General features: G+C 43.1%; 1 protein-coding gene across 5 annotated transcripts in view; it reads right to left on the reverse strand.

Annotated features, from left to right (window-relative positions):
- Nucleotides 1–18,096, reverse strand: part of PARP11 (poly(ADP-ribose) polymerase family member 11) — a 53,901-nt gene that overhangs the window by 12,985 nt on the left and 22,820 nt on the right. For 2 of the 5 annotated variants that reach the window (XM_056117856.1, XM_056117859.1), the window contains 3 exons: nucleotides 10,280–10,405; nucleotides 9,267–9,387; nucleotides 3,704–3,779 (listed from right to left, as the gene is read on the reverse strand). In XM_056117856.1, coding sequence (XP_055973831.1) covers nucleotides 3,704–3,779; nucleotides 9,267–9,387; nucleotides 10,280–10,405 — 323 coding nt within the window. Of the gene's footprint in view, nucleotides 1–3,703; nucleotides 3,780–9,266; nucleotides 9,388–10,279; nucleotides 10,409–16,668; nucleotides 16,783–18,096 lie in introns of all 5 variants that reach the window. The other 3 variants (XM_056117857.1, XM_056117858.1, XM_056117854.1) reach the window with 3 other exon arrangements.

The raw sequence follows: 18,096 nt of genomic DNA on the forward strand, positions 1-18,096 counted from the left end.
TATCTGTCTCTGACTCGCTATCCTAAATGGTTCACATTAGTTCACTTACTATAGTCAGATGGTTAAATGTTTTAAAACTACCATGTTTATAAATCACTGGATGTGAACACAGAAAAAAAAATTCTTTAATGGCAAGAGGTTAGAACACTCTTTCTCTCTGGTGACTGGAGATTACTGTTAGAAAATAAATTTTAAGTCATTTATAGACTTATTTTTAAAAACTCATCTCAATTTTAAAATGATCACCCAATCGCTGTAATTCAAGATCTTAAAGGATAGGTCTAGAGAGCTAGTCCAGAGGTTAAGGCGCTTTCCAACAGATTCTGGCTGGATCTCTGGAACAGCTCGAAGTGATCCCTGATCACTACTGGGTGTGGCCCAACACCCCCACCCCCCAAATAAACAGCAATAACAACAACAAAACAACAACAAAAGGGGCCAGAGACACAGTACAGGGATTAAAGCTCTTGTACTGGACACAGCCTAACTCCAGTTCTGCCCCATACGTGTATGGGATACACCCCGAGTATGACCTGAGCACAGACCCAGGTATGACCCCTCCCCCAATTTAAGTGACTAAAATCTAAAAGTAGGGGCTGGAGTGATAGCACAGCGGGTAGGGTGTTTGCCTTGCATGCAGTTGACCTGGGTTCCCAGCATCCCATATTATCCCCCAAGCACCACCAGGAGTAATTCCTGAGTGCATGAGCTGGGAGTAACCCCTGGGCATCACCGGGTGTGACCCAAAAAGCAAAAAAAAAAAAAAAAAAACCAAAACAAAAAAAAAACCCTTAAAGTATAAATAAGTCAATAGTTCCCTCCCACTTCAGCCCTTGGTCCTGCCTCTTCCCCCAACTCTCATTACACACTGACTTCGGTTTCCTGAGTATTGTTGAACTTCTTCACACTTCCATAAACCAGACCCTGCTGCCCCCAAATGCATGAACGGTGTCTCTTACATGTCTCTTGCAGCTGGACTGTTCCCCCACACCCCACTCAATATGTTTCTAGAGAACTTTCCATATTAGCAGATACAGAGCGTGCTTACATTCAGTACCTACAGTATAATCTGGCACATAGTTGATAATAACTTCTGGTTGAATGAATGGGAGCATTCTAGTTTCTAGATGAAATCTATTTCAGCTGTAGATACTAGGTACCTACAGCTATTTAGCCTATCTTTAACTTCTTGCAGCTTTTCAGGCCCTCCCGTTGATCATCGATTTGCTCGAGCGGGCCCAGTAACGTCTCCATTGGAGACTTTGTTGTTACTGTGTCTGGCATATCGAATACTCTCGGTAGCTTGCCGGGCTCTCCGAGAGGGGTGGAGGAATCGAACTCGGGTCGGCCATGTTGGCTGCGTGCAAGGCAGACGCCCTACCCGCTGTGCTATCGCTCCAGCCCCCTGCAGCAAAAAAACCGAGTCTGTTTAACCGTCATTTTACACACAGGCTGATCTGAAATATAATTTTTCGACCAAAGACAATATGTTTGTGATTCCTAAGGAAAGTTCTCAAATGAAGACCCTCCTGAAGGTTGGGTTCACCGGCATTTCCACCAGAGGTATAAGGAATTCTCATCAAGAAAAAATGTATTAGCAAACTTGTGAATTTTTGTCAATCTGATAAAGGCCCTCCCGTTGATCGTCGATTTGCTCGAGCGGGCCCAGTAACGTCTCCATTGGAGACTTTGTTGTTACTGTGTCTGGCATATCCAATACTCTCGGTAGCTTGCCGGGCTCTCCGAGAGGGGCGGAGGAATCGAACTCGGGTCGGCCATGTTGGCCGCTTGTAAGGCGAACGCTGGAGCGATAGCACAGCGGGTAGGGCGTTCGCCTTACACGCGGCCAACATGGCCGACCCGAGTTTGATTCCTCCGCCCCTCTCGGAGAGCCCGGCAAGCTACCGAGAGTATTCGATATGCCAGACACAGTAACAACAAAGTCTCCAATGGAGACGTTACTGGGCCCGCTCGAGCAAATCGACGATCAACGGGAGGGCCTTTACCTTTGTCAATCTGATAGTTAAAAAAAAAAATAGTCCGGTATAAGCTGCATTCTCTGATTATAAGGGAAGTTGTATTAACCTTTCCAATTCTTTGTTCGTCATTCTAACAAGTTACTGGTTTTCTACTTAGAGATTCTTAGAAGAGCCTCCTGTACTACCTTTGATAATGAGCGCCAAGAGCTTTCCCAGTTTAAAAAATGTTCTTTTAAATTTTTATTAAAATACCGTTATTCACAGTTGAGTTTTAGACATACAATTTACAGCACCTATCCTACACCTGTGTCAGTATTCTGCCACTAAAAAATTAATCTTTTGGTAGCGCATAGCCTTAATTATAAACTTCTTGCCATTAGGAAACTACACTATTCACATTGGATATCTTCAGTTTTGTATATATCTGCAAGAATGACATTTCAACTCCCTTTCATTACTGGCCTATAAGCTACCTAACCGTTCTTCCTCTTTCATTATTTTGCTTATTATCCTTCATTTTGGTCCATTCTCTCCCCCTCTTGTCTTGGTTCTATGGTTTTTAAGAGTCCGTAAAGGAACAAAGCTTTCCTCTCCAAATTAACATACAGTAACAATAACATTTTCCATTATCATGTCTCATTTTTCTTCGAGATTATTAGAGGAAAAGTAGTTCCTTTATTACATCCTTTGGACCAAAGAATGAGGATACAAAGTTTACAAAGAACTTGTAATAATTCCCTGTATTCTCTAGTAGTATTTATATTTTAAAAGTATTTAAATAACTTGTAAATCATGATATTAAAATATACACTAACTGAAGAGATTAAGGCACTTGCCTGGCATGCAGCCAACCCTAGTTCATATCTCTGGTACCACATGAGGTCTACCTACTGCCAGGCATGATCCCTGAGCACAGAACCAGGAGCAAGCCCTGGCACTGCTGAGTATGCCTCCTCCTCATAAAATAACAAAATAAAATATAAGCCAAAAGTCTGAAGAAACAAACTGACAGACCTTAAAGCATTTTCTTCTTTAATCCTGTTCAAATTATCTTTGGAAGGAGCATATGGATACGTCCCATAATTCATGTGCCAATATTTAAAAAATTAATTTCATTTATGAACATGTTTCAAATGGAACAAAATTCAGTCCCTTGCTTGAGAGATTCTTCTGGAATATGGGAAACACATGCAAAGATCTTCACCTTAGAGTCCATTCCCATGAGTAACAGATGTGTAATTCCTCTCTTTTCACATGGTAGGTGATGGCAAGAAAGGAAAACTTACAACCCAGGGCACAGGGAGCTGGGCTTCTGTTCCACAGTACCCCCATCTTCCTAGGTCACCCTTCAAACAACAGATATGAAATGAATTCTAGGTATTATCTGTGGAGTTAAGTGAAGATCTCTATCTTCACTGGCCTTTAAAACTGGACAGTTCTGTGAGAATATCTCAAAGTCAAACTTGTACTCATAGGTTTAGTCAAAAGATTTAGAAAGAGACCAAAAAGGTATTTCACAATTACCATGCTAACAATTATAAAGAAATAGGGAAAAAAATTGCATGGCTAAATAAATGAAGATAACAAATAAGGAAACCCTAGCAGAAAGTAACATGGAAATTGCATCACCAAAGTTTAAAAAAATAATGGGAAGGGAAAAAAAAATCCCGAGGCAATTCACTAACCCACCCAAACCAGAATCTGGATCTGTCTCTGCCAGGTACCTGAAAGCACTGATGGAAAAGGGAGCTCTTTTTATCAGGCGCTGCTTGCCCGTGGTGAGGTTCACTTGCTTCATCTCTGTAGACAAAGACAAAGATATCAGAGAAGTCATTAGTCAGAGAAACACACTGTGCTATAAACTGTCATGAAGATTTGTAGCCGCAATATATGCGGATAAAGGATTGGGGCGCTTTCGGAGTTGCGAGTGAGCACAGTATATTAAGGGTACTTGACCAGAAAGCGATCTATTGAGTCACAGCTGTGCTATCTGGGGAGCACAGTCTCACTGTCCTGCAGATAGAGGCTCATCTCCACTGCGTGGGACGTGGAGTCCAGTCTCTTTTGAATTACACATGGGTTTGACTGGCAGGACATTAGACAAGTTTTAAACTTAGGGAAATGAAGAATACCAGGACCAGAAGGAATCACTGCCCTTCTGGCTGGAGTCTAGAGTGGGAAAAGAATGAATTCTCCCAACTCCAAAAATTTTGCAAATAATTATTTTTTTAAAAAGGTCTCCTGCCCCTGCGCCTGGCTGTCCTCGCCAGGGCCCCTTGGAGGGGGGCGGGTTGAGTTTCCCTCCCTGCCCCGAGCAAAGCTCCGGCAGCTGAAGATCTCCAGAATCAACCACCACCATGCTGAGACCACTCTCCGCACGCATGAAGGTACCGGCAGAGGAACAAAGGCATGCGGATCCCGGGGCTGAGATCTCCAAGCCTGCTCAGATCCGGGGCTGAGCATCCTCCACCCAGATCCTCCACCTTCCACTAGGCAGGAGTCACACCCACCAACTGGGCCCCTGATGCCGTGTAATCCCATCAACGATCAAGATCCAGAGACTATAAAACCCAGCTCCCGGAAGCGCGCGGCTGCATTCGCGGCCGCACAACATCTTATTATCTCATTCTTACTTTGGACAAACTGGCAGGCTACCGAATGTAACCTGTCCACATGGCAGAGTCTGGCAAACTCTCCGTGGCATACCCAATATGCCAAATACCAGTAACAATGATGGGTCTCATCCTCCTAAGCCTGAAAGAGCCTTGAATATGACACTTTTTAAAAAATCTCAGGGCTAGGATGAAGGAGACGTTACTGGGGCCTGCTCGAGGCAATCGACAACAGGATGGTCGTGATCGTTAAAAAGGTACATTACCGTTATAAAAATGAGTACAAGTCACAGAATTTCAAAATTTTACATATTTCTTGCCTTCTTTTGAAGTGGCATATCTAAATTGTTTTTAAAAGTAGAAAACCCATTTAAACTTAATATATATTTTAGCAATTATATAGTAATAAAAAGACTAATTAATACAAAAGGTATTTTTTTCTCATTCCTTCTTTGTGGTGGGCTGGAGCAATAGCACAGTGGGTAGGACGTTTGCCTTGCACGCAGCCAGCCCATGTTCCATTCCTCCGCCCCTCTTGGAGAGCCCGGCAAGCTACTAAGAGTATCTTGCCCACACAGCAAAAGCCTGGCAAGCTTTCCATGATGTATTCGATATGCCAAAAACAGTAACAACAAGTCTCACAATTTGTTGTGAGATGTTACTGGTGCCTGCTTGAGCAAATCGATGAACAATGGGAGGACAGTGCTACACTGCTACCTTCTTTGTGGTAATAGTTACCAGATCATTCCCACAAAGTCTTTTGTTTTGGGGGGGGGGATGGTGGGAGTGCTCCATCATCAGGGGCTATTTCTGGTTCTCTGCTCAGGAGTGACCCCTGACATTGCTTAGGGGATTACAGACAGTGCCAGGATCAAATCTAAATGGGCCACAAGCAAGGTAAGTGCCTTAAGTCCTGTACTATTTCCCTGGCCACCAAGTACTAGGCCCTAATGTGGGAGTCTAGTGAGCTTATCTTGTCGGACTGGCATTCATTCCAAAATAAAGGGGCCCATCGATCTAGGCAAATGTGACCCGTAAGAACATTCAGTCTCTGTTCTCAGAGACTGGCTCCCACTGGCTTCCCTGTGCAGGAAGAAGCAAGACCTTTCAGGACATGAAGGGAAACCCGTGGTACTGTCTTCTTAGCTCATCTCACAGGAGCTACTTTTCACCACTTCTACAGAGTTGGCTGGCAGCAGGTTGGTGCCATTTTTGCCAATGAAATATATGCAATGCATCCTCCACCCAGATCCTCCATATTCCAGTAGGCAGGGGTAACACACCCCAACTGGCCCCCTGGCGCCATGTAATCCCATAAATGGCCAAGACACAGAGACTATAAAATCCAGCTCCTGTAAGCGCGTGGCTGCATTTGTGGCTGCACGACATCTTATTATCTCATTCTTACTTTGGACAAACTGGCAGGCTACTGAATGTAACCTGCCCACATGGCAGAGTCTGGCAAACTCTCCGTGGCGTACCCAATATGCCAAACACATAGCACAGCGGGTAGGGCGTTCGCCTTACAAGCGGCCAACATGGCCGACCCGAGTTTGATTCCTCCGCCCCTCTCGGAGAGCCCGGCAAGCTACCGAGAGTATTCGATATGCCAGACACAGTAACAACAAAGTCTCCAATGGAGACGTTACTGGGCCCGCTCGAGCAAATCGACGATCAACGGGAGGGCCTTTACCTTTACCTTTACCTTTAGATACCAATTATTTGGACTTAGATTATTATTATGTTCTGCGATTCTTATCTTTTGATATTTTCTTCAGGGATGGAGTCTCCCCAGCAATTCTCAGAGGAATTGTAGGGACTACACCTAGTCATATCTGGCCAACTGGAACAGATGGTTCAATGCTGGGTTTGGATGGGTGATGCTGATGCCCTTCAAGTAACAATGATGGGTCTCATTCCCCTAACCCTAAAAGAGCCTTGAATATGGCACTTTTTAAAAAATCTCAGGGCTAGGATGAAGGAGACGTTACTGGGGCCTGCTTGAGGCAATCGATGAACAACAGGATACAATGCTAATACCTTCAATAATAGAAGACTGAGGGACTTAGATTATTATTATGTTCTGCGATTCTTATCTTTTGTTATTTTCTTCAGGGATGGAGTCTCCCCAGCAATTATCAGAGGAATTGTAGGGACCACACCCATCCATATCTGGCCAACTGGAACAGATGGTTCAATGCTGGGTTTGGCTGGGTGATGCTGATGCCCTTCAAGGTCATATCCAGTGGAACTGGGGAAGACCATACAGTGGCAGGAATGGAACTCAAGGCCTTGAGCATGAAAGGCCTGTGTTTGAGCTTTCAGAGCTATCTCTCCAACTCCCTGGCCCCCCAAAAAATCTTCTAAGGTCCGAGATAGTACAGGAATTAAGGTGCCTGCCCTGCATGTAGTCAACCCAGTTTGATGACCAGCACCACAAATGGTTTCTCAAGACCTACCAGGAGTGATCCTGGAGCACAGAGCCAGGAACATGCCCTGAGGATAGCAGGGTGTGATGCAAAAAAAAAACAAACAAAATAAGCAGAGAACAAACCAAAAATATTTTCCAATAAACTACACTGTCTGAAAGAAAATTCCCTACTAATTCAGACACATGTTACTTAATTGTCTACCAAACTTCATCCCCCACAGGAAGACTGATATGTATCATCTTGACCATCTGTGTACATGATGGTATTTGGTAGTGCTTCTTAAAGGGCAAATGAGTATAAGACTAAAATATGTCCCCAGTACTTTCTGCTTAGGGCACTTCAGAAAGCAAGCTGATTCGTCCCTTAAGAAACCATCTAGGAGACAGAGAAAGATTGCATTCATCTGGGGAACAAAAAGTAACAAAATAGGAGACTAACACCCAAGAATGGCCGACATTAGTACCTGGAATTTTACTCCATGGCTTGGAGGCCAGCCACACATGCTAGGGGAAAAGGGAGTTCAGATAGAGAAGGGAGCACCAAATAAAGGGTGTTGGGAGGATCCTCCCAGGATGGGAGAAGCATGCTGGAAGTAGACTATAGACCAAACATGATTGCCACTCATTGCCTCTTTTGCAAACCACAACACCCAATAGGAGAGAGAGAACAAAAGGGAATGCCCTGCCACAGAGGCAGGGGGGATGGGGGGTGGGAGGGATACTGGGATCCGTGGTGGTGGGAAATGGGCACTGGTGGAGGGATGGGTATTTGATCATTGTATAATTGAAACCCAAGCACAAAAACTTTGTAACTCTACAACTGTACCTCATGGTGTCTCACTAATAAAAATTAAAAAAAAAAAAAAAGAAACCTTCTAGAGGTTGGAGCGATAGCACAGCGAATAGGGCATTTGCCTTGCATGCGGCTGACCCAGGTTCAGTTCCCAGCATCACATATGGTCCCCCAAGCACTGCCAGGAGTAATTCCTGAGTGCATGAGCCAGGAGTAACCTCTGTACATCACAAGGTGAGACCCAAAAAGCAATAAATAAATAAATAAATAAAATAAACCATTTAGCTGCCAACATCAGCAAAAGAAGAAATGATGGTTAGTCATAAATGAGGATCTGACGGTTTTAGCTCCTGATGAGATTTTAAAAAAAGAAGAAGAAGAAGCCCCCACTTGGGCACAACAATAATCATTAAACATTTGAGCTCATGAGCCCCTTTCTGTGTAGAACCCTTAACCATTTCTGGGCCATGACTAACATAAGAGAATGGCCTAAGGTTCCCCCAACCCAACTCCAACACACTGACTTCTGCCCTAACGATGCAACTCACATGAACTGGGAAAAAAGAGCTAGAGGACTGAGTTGTGTAATAACTCAAAAGCACCACCCACCCAGTTTTTGTTTGTCTTAAAGCAGCAAACTGCTAAAGTGGACAGCCTGACCTAGGAATGACTGGCTCCAAAGGGTTTTCAAAGAATACCTGGAAACATGCCGAAATATCATAGATAAAATTCAAACAGGGAGTGGGGGTAGGGATTGCTGATTTCAAAATTAGTGGGCTAATCTGTGAAAACAAAAACAATGAAATCAGAAAACGGCAGAAGGAAAATACTTTTCTATCCAAGAATCGAACCATTAAATTTGACTCTGAGTCTTAAACTATCATTGCCTATGGCTTTATCTTTGTCTCTTAACTTATCTAGGCAATTATTAAAATAAAAAGATACCTACTTATCTCAAAAAAAACTGATGGGCTAATCGTAAAATTATAATAACTATCACATATTTCTGAGAAGAGAATTCCAGGAAGTCGAAATATATGGCAATTTCAATGTACATTAATATGGATTCTATAAACATGTAAATCTACTTTTGTATAAAATGTAATATTGCTCAAGAAGATCTTAAATTCTGAACTCTTATACAAGTATTTGTTGTGTTTTTAATAAAAAGGAATGCTTCACTGTTTGTAAAATTATCAACCATGGGCTAGACAACTACTACTACAGGGGTTAAGACCCTTGCCTTGCATGTGGCTGACCCCAGTTCGATCCCTGGAACTATTAAGATCCACCAAGCACTGTTAGGAGGGACCCCTGAGCACAGCTGGCCTTAGTCCCGAACTTCCCACCACCCAAAATATATATGTATCAAATAAATCTGATCTTCAATACTGGAGCTTTTTACCATATCAAAACTAAGTCACAGAACTATTACGGAGAATAAAACATACCTGCAAAGTCTATCTTGTAGCTGAATTTGGAAGTAGTAAAACAAATGGAACCACAAGGATTTGTTTTGAAGCTTTGTTCGATATCTTCGCTGCTAACTGAACACTGAATGTTGGTATCCGGCTTTAAGACAAACCAGAAAGATGCATTTACCAACTGTTCATGTTAATGGCTTACCTGGCCTGAGAGGTGATACTGGGTCATAAAGACAGAATGATGGGCACGAAAAACCGACTCATTGTCTGGTCTAGTTCCAGCACCTGGGGAACATCACCGCTAAGCCAGCAAGATAAAATGGCATAAGGGTTTCCTGCACCCCTCCAAAACAGAAAAAGAAAAAAAGAAAGAAAAAAATACCTCTCAATGCCATGTTATAATCCATTTTCCTGAATTATCACATTTAAAAAAAATCATTACAGTAATTACACATTCTAAGTGGCTCAAATTAAATCTTTTACAGATTCTCATAATTAAAAAAAACACAAGAAAAATAAGTAAATAAAAATAAAAACACACAAGAAAACCCACACCCTTTGGTGCATGAGTTCTAATCACCATTTGCTTTCATTACTTAGCTGTGTGTGTCCAGGACCAACGCTAGGCTGACTTTCCTAAGGTTCACTTTACATGTAAGACAGTGTTGACTGCATCAGAGTGGTTGTAAGGATGAAGGAGAGAGCAGGTAGCACACATAACATAGTGCCTGATACACAGACGGCATCTACCACGTGCTCTGCTCTGTCTCTCTGTCCACCCAGTCAGAGCACGGGAATTAACTCGGGACGAGATACACTTGCCCTCTGCACAGACAATCCACACAAAGGGCTCTGAGAAAGAGACTACTGAGAAAACAGGGGAGAAGGAAAGCCCAGGGTTAGCGGATCCCTCGCTTTCCTTTCCTCTGTGATCTTTCCAGGGACGCTGCGCTGCTCTGGAGAGGTTCTGCATTCACACACCTTCCATGCCATGGCAAGAGGAGGCCAAGCAAAGCTGCTAGAGCGAAGGGGAGGGGTACCTGGAACATGTGCCACTTCCCACACTCTGCCAGGTAGAACCAGCCCCATTGGGTATCCGACGTGTCCATCTCGTCCATGTCGTTATCTGTCCTTTTGGGTAAAAATTCTTCTGCTCTGTGAAACATCTCCTATGTCAAAAGAGTGGGAGAGGAAGACTTTTCTTAATAAACAGTATACTTAAAAAGACATTTTTTTAACTGAACTTTTTTTTTTTCTTAAAGAAGTATGAAGGGGGTGAAAGTGAAGGTGAAGAGAAAGTGCACGCAGGAGGTGGGGATGCAGGTGGATCTCCTAGAGAACTGCACCACTTGGGCTGTCACAGAGCGGGGCTCTTCCCAAACTGCCCTGTCCGGCTCTGCCACTGGGCTGTGTCCAGAGGGAAGAAGGTCTGTAGAAGATCCTCTTTTGGTTCTGGGAGCTTTTTAAATCTTTTAAAATATTTTTATTGATTGAGACTCTATGGTTTAACAATACTATTAATGATGGTTTCTCATGCACACAATTCCAACACCACACTCATCACCAGTGTACCCACCTCTCTCTCCCAAAGATCCCAACACCACTCCCTTCCCAATTCCCCCAACTCAGCTGTGTTGGTCAATTCTCCTATCATGTTGTAACTGGTACTTTGTTCCTATCTTGCATTATGTCTTTAAGTCCTTTAAGTCCTATGTATGAAAGAGATCATTCTGTATCTATTACCTTCTTTCTGACTTCACTCAGCATATAATGTTGCTGCAAACTGCATGGATTTTGTTCTTTTGCAGAGCTGCATAATGTTCTATTGTGTATATATGCCACAACTCCCAATCTATTCACCTGTAGTTGTGCGTTTGGGTTGTTCCCATATCTTGACTATTGTGCTAAGTGTGGTGCTGAAAACCAGAGTGCATATACCATTTCAAATTAATGTTTTTGCATTCGGAGGATAGATGTCAAGAAGTGGTATCACTGGGTTGGAGTTTTATTTTTTATTTTTTGCTTTTTGGGTCACAACCAGTGATGCACAGGGGTTACTCCTGGCTCATGCACTCAGGAATTACACCTGGAGGTGCTTGGGGGACCATATGGGATGTTGGGAATCAAACCTGGGTTGGCTGCATGCAAGGCAAACGCTCTACCCACTGTGCTATTGCTCTAGCCCCCTGGAGTTTTATTTTTTTTCAAAGAAATTTGTCCTTATTTGTGAAGTGTCTCAGTTTTTTAATCTGGGGGTGCCTTCATGTCTTCGAGCTACCTCAGAGCTGATGACTCGTAACTTCTTTCAATTTCATCTTTAACCAGTGTACTTGTTCCATGTCATTTTTCTTACCAACAGCCGTATTTCAGAGCCAGAGAGATAGCACAACATGATTTACATGTTGCCAACCCTGATTTGATCCCAGAGGTGTCACATATGGTTCCCTGAGTACCACCAGGAATGATCCCTAGCACAGAATGGGGAATAGCCCAAGTACTATCAAGTAGGGCAGTACAAGGATAAAAACCTAAAAAACACACAATACTGTCATTATTTAAATCATCTTTCCCAGTATTTATTTTAAGATGGCACTCTGGGGCTGGGGAGAGAGTTCAGTGTGTTAGGAACTTGCCTTGCATGCGGGTGATCTAGGTTTGCTCCCCGGTATTACACATGATATACCAAACACTGCCAGGAGTGATCCCTAAGCACAAGTCTTGGGCACCACTGGGTGTGGCCTTAGAGCACCAACACATCAAAATAAAAATGGCTGGAGTCAGAGAGATAGTACAGCAGGTAAGGTGCTTGCCTTGCATATGGCCAACCCAGGTTTGTCCCAAGCCATCCCATATAGTCTCCTGAACCCACTATGGGGGGATCCCTGAGTGCAAGTACAGAGCCAGGAGTAACCCCTGAGCACCACCAGGTGTGTCCCCAAAGCAAAACAAAGTAAAAGGCCACCTGTACCTATACCCTATGTTCATATCAGCCTTATTCACAACAGCTAAGACATGGCTCACAGGTAGATGGCTTGATAAAGAAAGAATGATATATTAGGTCATTTGAGTACTACGTACCTCTTTTTCTTGTGTGTGTGTGTGTGTGTGTGTGTGTGTGAGAGAGAGAGAGAGAGAGAGAGAGAGAGAGAGAGAGAGAGAGAGAGAGAGAGAATCTGGAAGGAACTTGAGGTGATTATGCTGAGTCAGTAAATAAATGAAACAAAATTCATAAATGGCTTCATTCAAATGGGAAATGAATACACACACGTGCGCGCACATGTACAAGTGAAATGATAGAATGCAATGAAACAACTCTTAGAGTGTGCAAAAAATAGTAGATAGTAGGGGAAAAGAGGAAAGAGGAGGAAGGTAAAAACAGTGAGCAGAAGGTGAACAGAGGTATCATTTGGTGAGGATACTGCTGGGAGTCTGATGGCAGATGGAGTTATTCTTACTCTCATGAAAAGGTATAAAGCTACGTTTATAAAGCTGTGGTTATACAAACTGCTGAACTCTTTGATCTCTGTCCAGGAATTTTCCATAAACATAAGGATTTCATGGTGTTGCAAACCACAGCTGACTAAGTAATACTATTTGACTTTAAAAATAGCATTCTGAGCTGAAGAGATGATTCAGTGGAACAAGGAGGCAAGGGTTTGATCCCAGACACCACCTATGGTTACCCAAGCACCATCACCAGGAGTGACCCCTGAGCACAGAGTCAAGAGTAAGCCCTATGCACCCTCAACTGTGGCCCCCCAAATATAAATAATACAGAATGAAATTAATATAAGCATCTGTAAGTATCTGTGCATGCCACATGAATCCATGTATGGCACCTCGGTATATCTCTATGTTCGTGCAAAACTCCTACACAGGGGCTGGAGCGATAGCACAGCGGAGAGGCATTTGCCTTGCACACAGCCGACCAAGGTTCGATTTCCAGTATACCATAGGGTCCCCAAGCACTGCCAGGAGTAATTCCTGAGTGCAGAGCAAAGAGGGACCCTGTGCATCACGGGGTGTGACCCAAAAAGAAAAAAAAAAGAAAGAAAGAAAACTCCTGGACAGAGATCTAAGAATTTAGCAGTTTTCAAATGAGTGTGAAAATATCAAGTCCCATGCGTCCATGGCTCTCATTCTGTGGTGTGCCCACACCACTCTAAGTGCTTGACAAACAGTAACTCCTTTAGGTCTCACACTGAGCCCATAAGAACAACTCTTACCCGAGACCTGTAAATGAGGGACTAGGGCTCAGAGGCATGCCAGAACGGGCAGCTGTACCCAGAGTCTGTGCCTGCGCCCCTTGCCAACACTATGCTACATCTGAGGAATTCTCCATCGATGGCTTCAGCATTTTTTAAATGTTACTTTTTGGGTCACACCCAATGATGCAAAGGAGTTACTCCTGGCTCTGCACTCAGGAATTACTGCTGGCAGTGTTCGGGGAACCACATGGGATGCTGGGAATCGAACCCGAACACGGGTTGGCCCGCATGCAAGGCAAACACCTTACCCGCTGTGCTATTGCTCCAGCCTCTGGCTTCAGCATTTCAACTGTATTGTAGTTAACTGCACATTAGCTTTGAGACAATTAAACAGTCTGGGGTAGAGAACAAATGTGGTAAGGGCCTTACTAGAGTTTAACTAAGGAAGATTAAGCTTTATCTGGGATGTTGCTTTCTGTTCCCATTCTTGAAGGATTTTTTGACGATTCATTTCAGTGGACACAACTACTCTTCGAAAATCCTCCTTGCCAAAATTCAAACTATTCAGGATGAGGCTGAAATATTTCTTAATCTCTACCATTCCTGATACTTTCTCACCTTCCTCCCTCTACACAGTTAATCAACTGTGTCTTCAGACTTGTGTGTGTATTTATTCATATTAACATGCATAAACATACATGGTTACTGGCAATTGGTTAAAAACTTGTCTTACAAAGAATGTGCACTATTTAGGTAATCTGGAAATACTCATTTTTTACAGTCATGATTTAAAATTTCCACATTGGCAGCCAGGGCCGTGGCTCTGTGGTAGAACACAGGAGCTGTCTGTGTGAGGCCCTGGATACTCTCTGCCTGGTGCCTAACGTGTGCATATGCACCAACACTGCTTTACTTGTTTGGTTGGTCCCAGGCCCACATCTAATGGTGCGCCGGGATTACTCCTGGCTTTGGGCTCAGGGATCACTTCTGGTGGTGCTGCTCGGGGAATCACGTGCAGTGAGGATTGAACTAGGGTTGAACGTATGCAAGGTACATGCCTTAACCCTTATTTTCTCTCTCTCTCTCTCTCTCCCTCTCTCTCTCTCTCCAGCCTCCCACAGGATACAAGGGTGTCTATCCTCCTTTACAAAATCAGACACACAGAATAAAACAGAGATCCAGAAACAATACATATATAGATGGCCTATACGTATGTAAACAACCAATTCCATAATGAGGAAACCAATTCCATATAGTGGGGGGTGGGAGGAGCGGGTCTTCAATAAATGGAGTTAGGAAGACTGATCAATCATGCAAAAGAATGAAACGGGGGCTGGAGAGATAGCACAGTGGGTAGGGCGTTTGCTTTGCACGCGGCCCACCTGGGTTCAATTCCCAGCATCTCATATGGTCCCCTGAGCACCGCCAGGAGTAACTCCTGAGTGTAGAGCTAGGAGTAACCCCTGGGCATCGCCAGGTGTGACCCAAAAAGCAAAAAAATAAATAAATAAATAAATAAATAAATGGTCACTACTTAACACCCTATACAAAATGAACTCAAAATAGATTAAAGTCTTGAAAACAAAACGAAACTCAGGTTATCTACTCCAGGACCTCGACATCAGAGAAGTATTTGGAAATTCAACTCTGTTGGCAAGAGAGACCAAAAGCGTGAGTAAATAAGTAGACTATATCAAGCAAAAAATCTTTTACACAGAAAAGAAACTCTACAAAAACAAACAAACAAACAAAAAAGACAGCCTGGCAATTAGGAGAAGATATCGACACACCATATATCTGAGAAAGTGTTTAATAATAAAAATATATCTCTACAACCAAAACCAAGTAGCCCTGTCAAAAAATGGACAGTGAGATGAGTAGGCATTTCCCTAAAGTCAGATGGATGACCTGGAGACACTTGATAAAAAGGTCCAACATCACTTGTTGGGGAAATAAAGGGCATGGAGCTGGATTAGAGACACATGCTCTGCATGTACAAGCTGGATCCCCAATATCACATGGGGTACCACCCCCAAGCACCACACCACAGTGATCTCTTAAGTATCGCAGAGCGTGGCCTGTCAATTAAAAAAAAAAAACACATCATAAGACACTTAATACCCATCTTCCAAGATTTCTGCACCATATCTGATGGGGTTCAAATATGGTTTGAACCATGGGAACACCTGCAAGGGCGATTAGAGGCTGCCCTAAAAGCCTCTATCTCTCTCGGAGAGCCTGGCAAGCTACTGAGAATATCCCGCTGGCACAGCAGAGCCTGGAAAGCTATCCGTGGCATATTCGATATGCCAAAATCAGTAACAATAAAAAAAATAGGAAAATGGAAATCAAAACTAAATGAGATATCATATCATACCCACGAGGATGGCCAATATCACAGAGACTAGAAACAACAAGTGTTGGCAAGAGTGTAGAGACAACGGAATCCTGGGTACACAACTGGTGGAAATGGAGATTTGGTGGCGCCACTGTGGCAAATAATATGGAGAGTGGTTTAAAAAAAAAAAGAAAAAAGAAGAAAATGGAAATGCTGGATGATACAATGCCACTCCTAGGCGTTTATCCAAAAGGTCAGAAAACACTTATTAAAGGTCCAATGTCCATTATTCACAATAGTCAAAACAGAATCAACCTAAAGACCCACCCTGCTCAAGGAGACTTGCCAAAGATGTGGTGTATTCAACAGAACACTACTTAGCCATTAAAAAGATGAAATTGTGATAAAAAAAAAAAGATGAAAAAAATGGTTGGGACTCGCAGTGATTATGCAAAGGGAAGTAAGGAAATGAAAGACAATTGCTCAGGCAAATGAATTGGTAAGAAGAAGCAATACTGACTCCGAGACCCAGTAAAAGGGATGGAGGTGATATGAGGGAAGTGTGGGAGAAGGAAGGGATGAGATGAGGGGTACCTTTTGGGCAGGAGGGTGGGGGAAATGGCATCTTTGGTGGTAGGAATGGAGACAACTCCACACACAGAGAGGAAAGAAGCAGAATCCCTGAAATTCCAGAATATTGTAAACGGAGAGAAAATGAAATTTTTGAGTTACATAAAATAAAATGCCCAATTCATCTCTAGAAGCTGTCCAACTGGGGAGGTTCCCAAGCCCTGCCTAAGTGAGTTTCCTCGTCCCCAAATGGAGATGAAAAGGTGATGGTTGGGAAGGAGGAGGCAATGCAGGGATGTGCCAAATACAGTACCTGAGATGAGTGCAGGGGCGCGTTATTTTTCACTCATGTTTGGAAACGCTCTCCAAGGGACGCTTTGTGATTATTTTCTGGATTTTTCCTTCATGTTTGAAAGTTGGCTGGCTGCTAGGAAATGAAAAACAGAATACCCTAGGATCAAGAGCTTCTGATTTGGAACCGTGGTTTTTACCTTACACAGTTCAACACACATTAAAGGCAAAGAATTCTAGTTCTACTTCCAATCAATGGTCCAGGGTAGTTGTGCAAAGAGAGAAAGCTTGTAAGCAGAGCTCCATCCTTCTGAAAATGGAGCTTGCAAGTACGAAATGCAAGTGAAGAGTTAAGGAAACACTTGGCCTAGGAGTACTTTCACTTGTGTTAGAAGAGGGAAGGGAAACAGAAATGTACTCTTTAGTGCAGAATGCGCTAAGACTGCCACACAGTTTCTGACATCACACTGCACCTGAGAGCAAGTCTACTTGTGGAAACAGGTTCACAGGAAATGTTCTAACAACTTCCTGTCACAGGTGAGCTTTGGGTTGAAGCCTAGGAAGACTCATCTTCTACGTGGCCCTAGTTTAGATAGGACAGTACCTAGACAGGTCTCCCCATCCAAGCAAACAATCCTAGAGAACTTCAAAAAGAAGGAAATTATTGGTCAACTTACACCTTTTCCACCCTCCACCACCCAATGTGTGAGTGAGACCATTATTCTTGAATTAAAGTTAGGGAACAACCAAAGCCAAGAAAATTCAATTACTCCACCTGGAATCAGAGTTAGCACGTCAAGGAAGATTTGGAAAATACCCCAAGTCCTCCAGCCTCTCCTCTATTGCTGAAGCCTAGTCTAACTATTTCGCTTAACAGACACTATGGCTCTCTTTCCAAAGATCCATTTCCTAAGGCTGAATCTTAAGAGCTTTCTACCAGGAGTTTCTCATCAAAAGAATGCCTACTCTGTACAAATAGGCTCCAAGAGTAAGTGAAGTTTCAATGAGTAACTTTAAAATAGGTAACTGTTAATAACGGCTCTAAGTTAGAATACAGTGACAGGTGATAAAAGGAATGCATGCAAGTTGGTCAGTCAGGGACTAGGTGCTTAAAAAACATTAGCTGAATGAACTAATTCAGCCACAACGGCACTCATTGTTTCTCTCTGAACCAGTAGATGATTCTTCTTGCATACCAGGCTGTGAAGGCAAAAATAAACAAACTGAAAACAAACAAAAAATCTAGTACAAAGCAGCAGTGCGCGTTGCAGTTTTCAAGTGCAGTGAGTATGGCTGGCTAAGCCTATCTATCAGGCTATCAATTCCAAAAAGATCTTTTGGTGGAACCTGGAAATAGTCTGGTTCATCGAATTCAAGAGGCTATATGAAAACAGAGTTTAAAGTCCAAATTCTGATCTATGGTAAGAAAATAATGTCACCTTCTAGATTA

This window comes from Sorex fumeus, unplaced genomic scaffold (genome assembly GCF_029834395.1).
Source record: "Sorex fumeus unplaced genomic scaffold, SorFum_2.1 ptg000036l, whole genome shotgun sequence".
NCBI classification, from domain to species: domain Eukaryota; kingdom Metazoa; phylum Chordata; class Mammalia; order Eulipotyphla; family Soricidae; genus Sorex; species Sorex fumeus.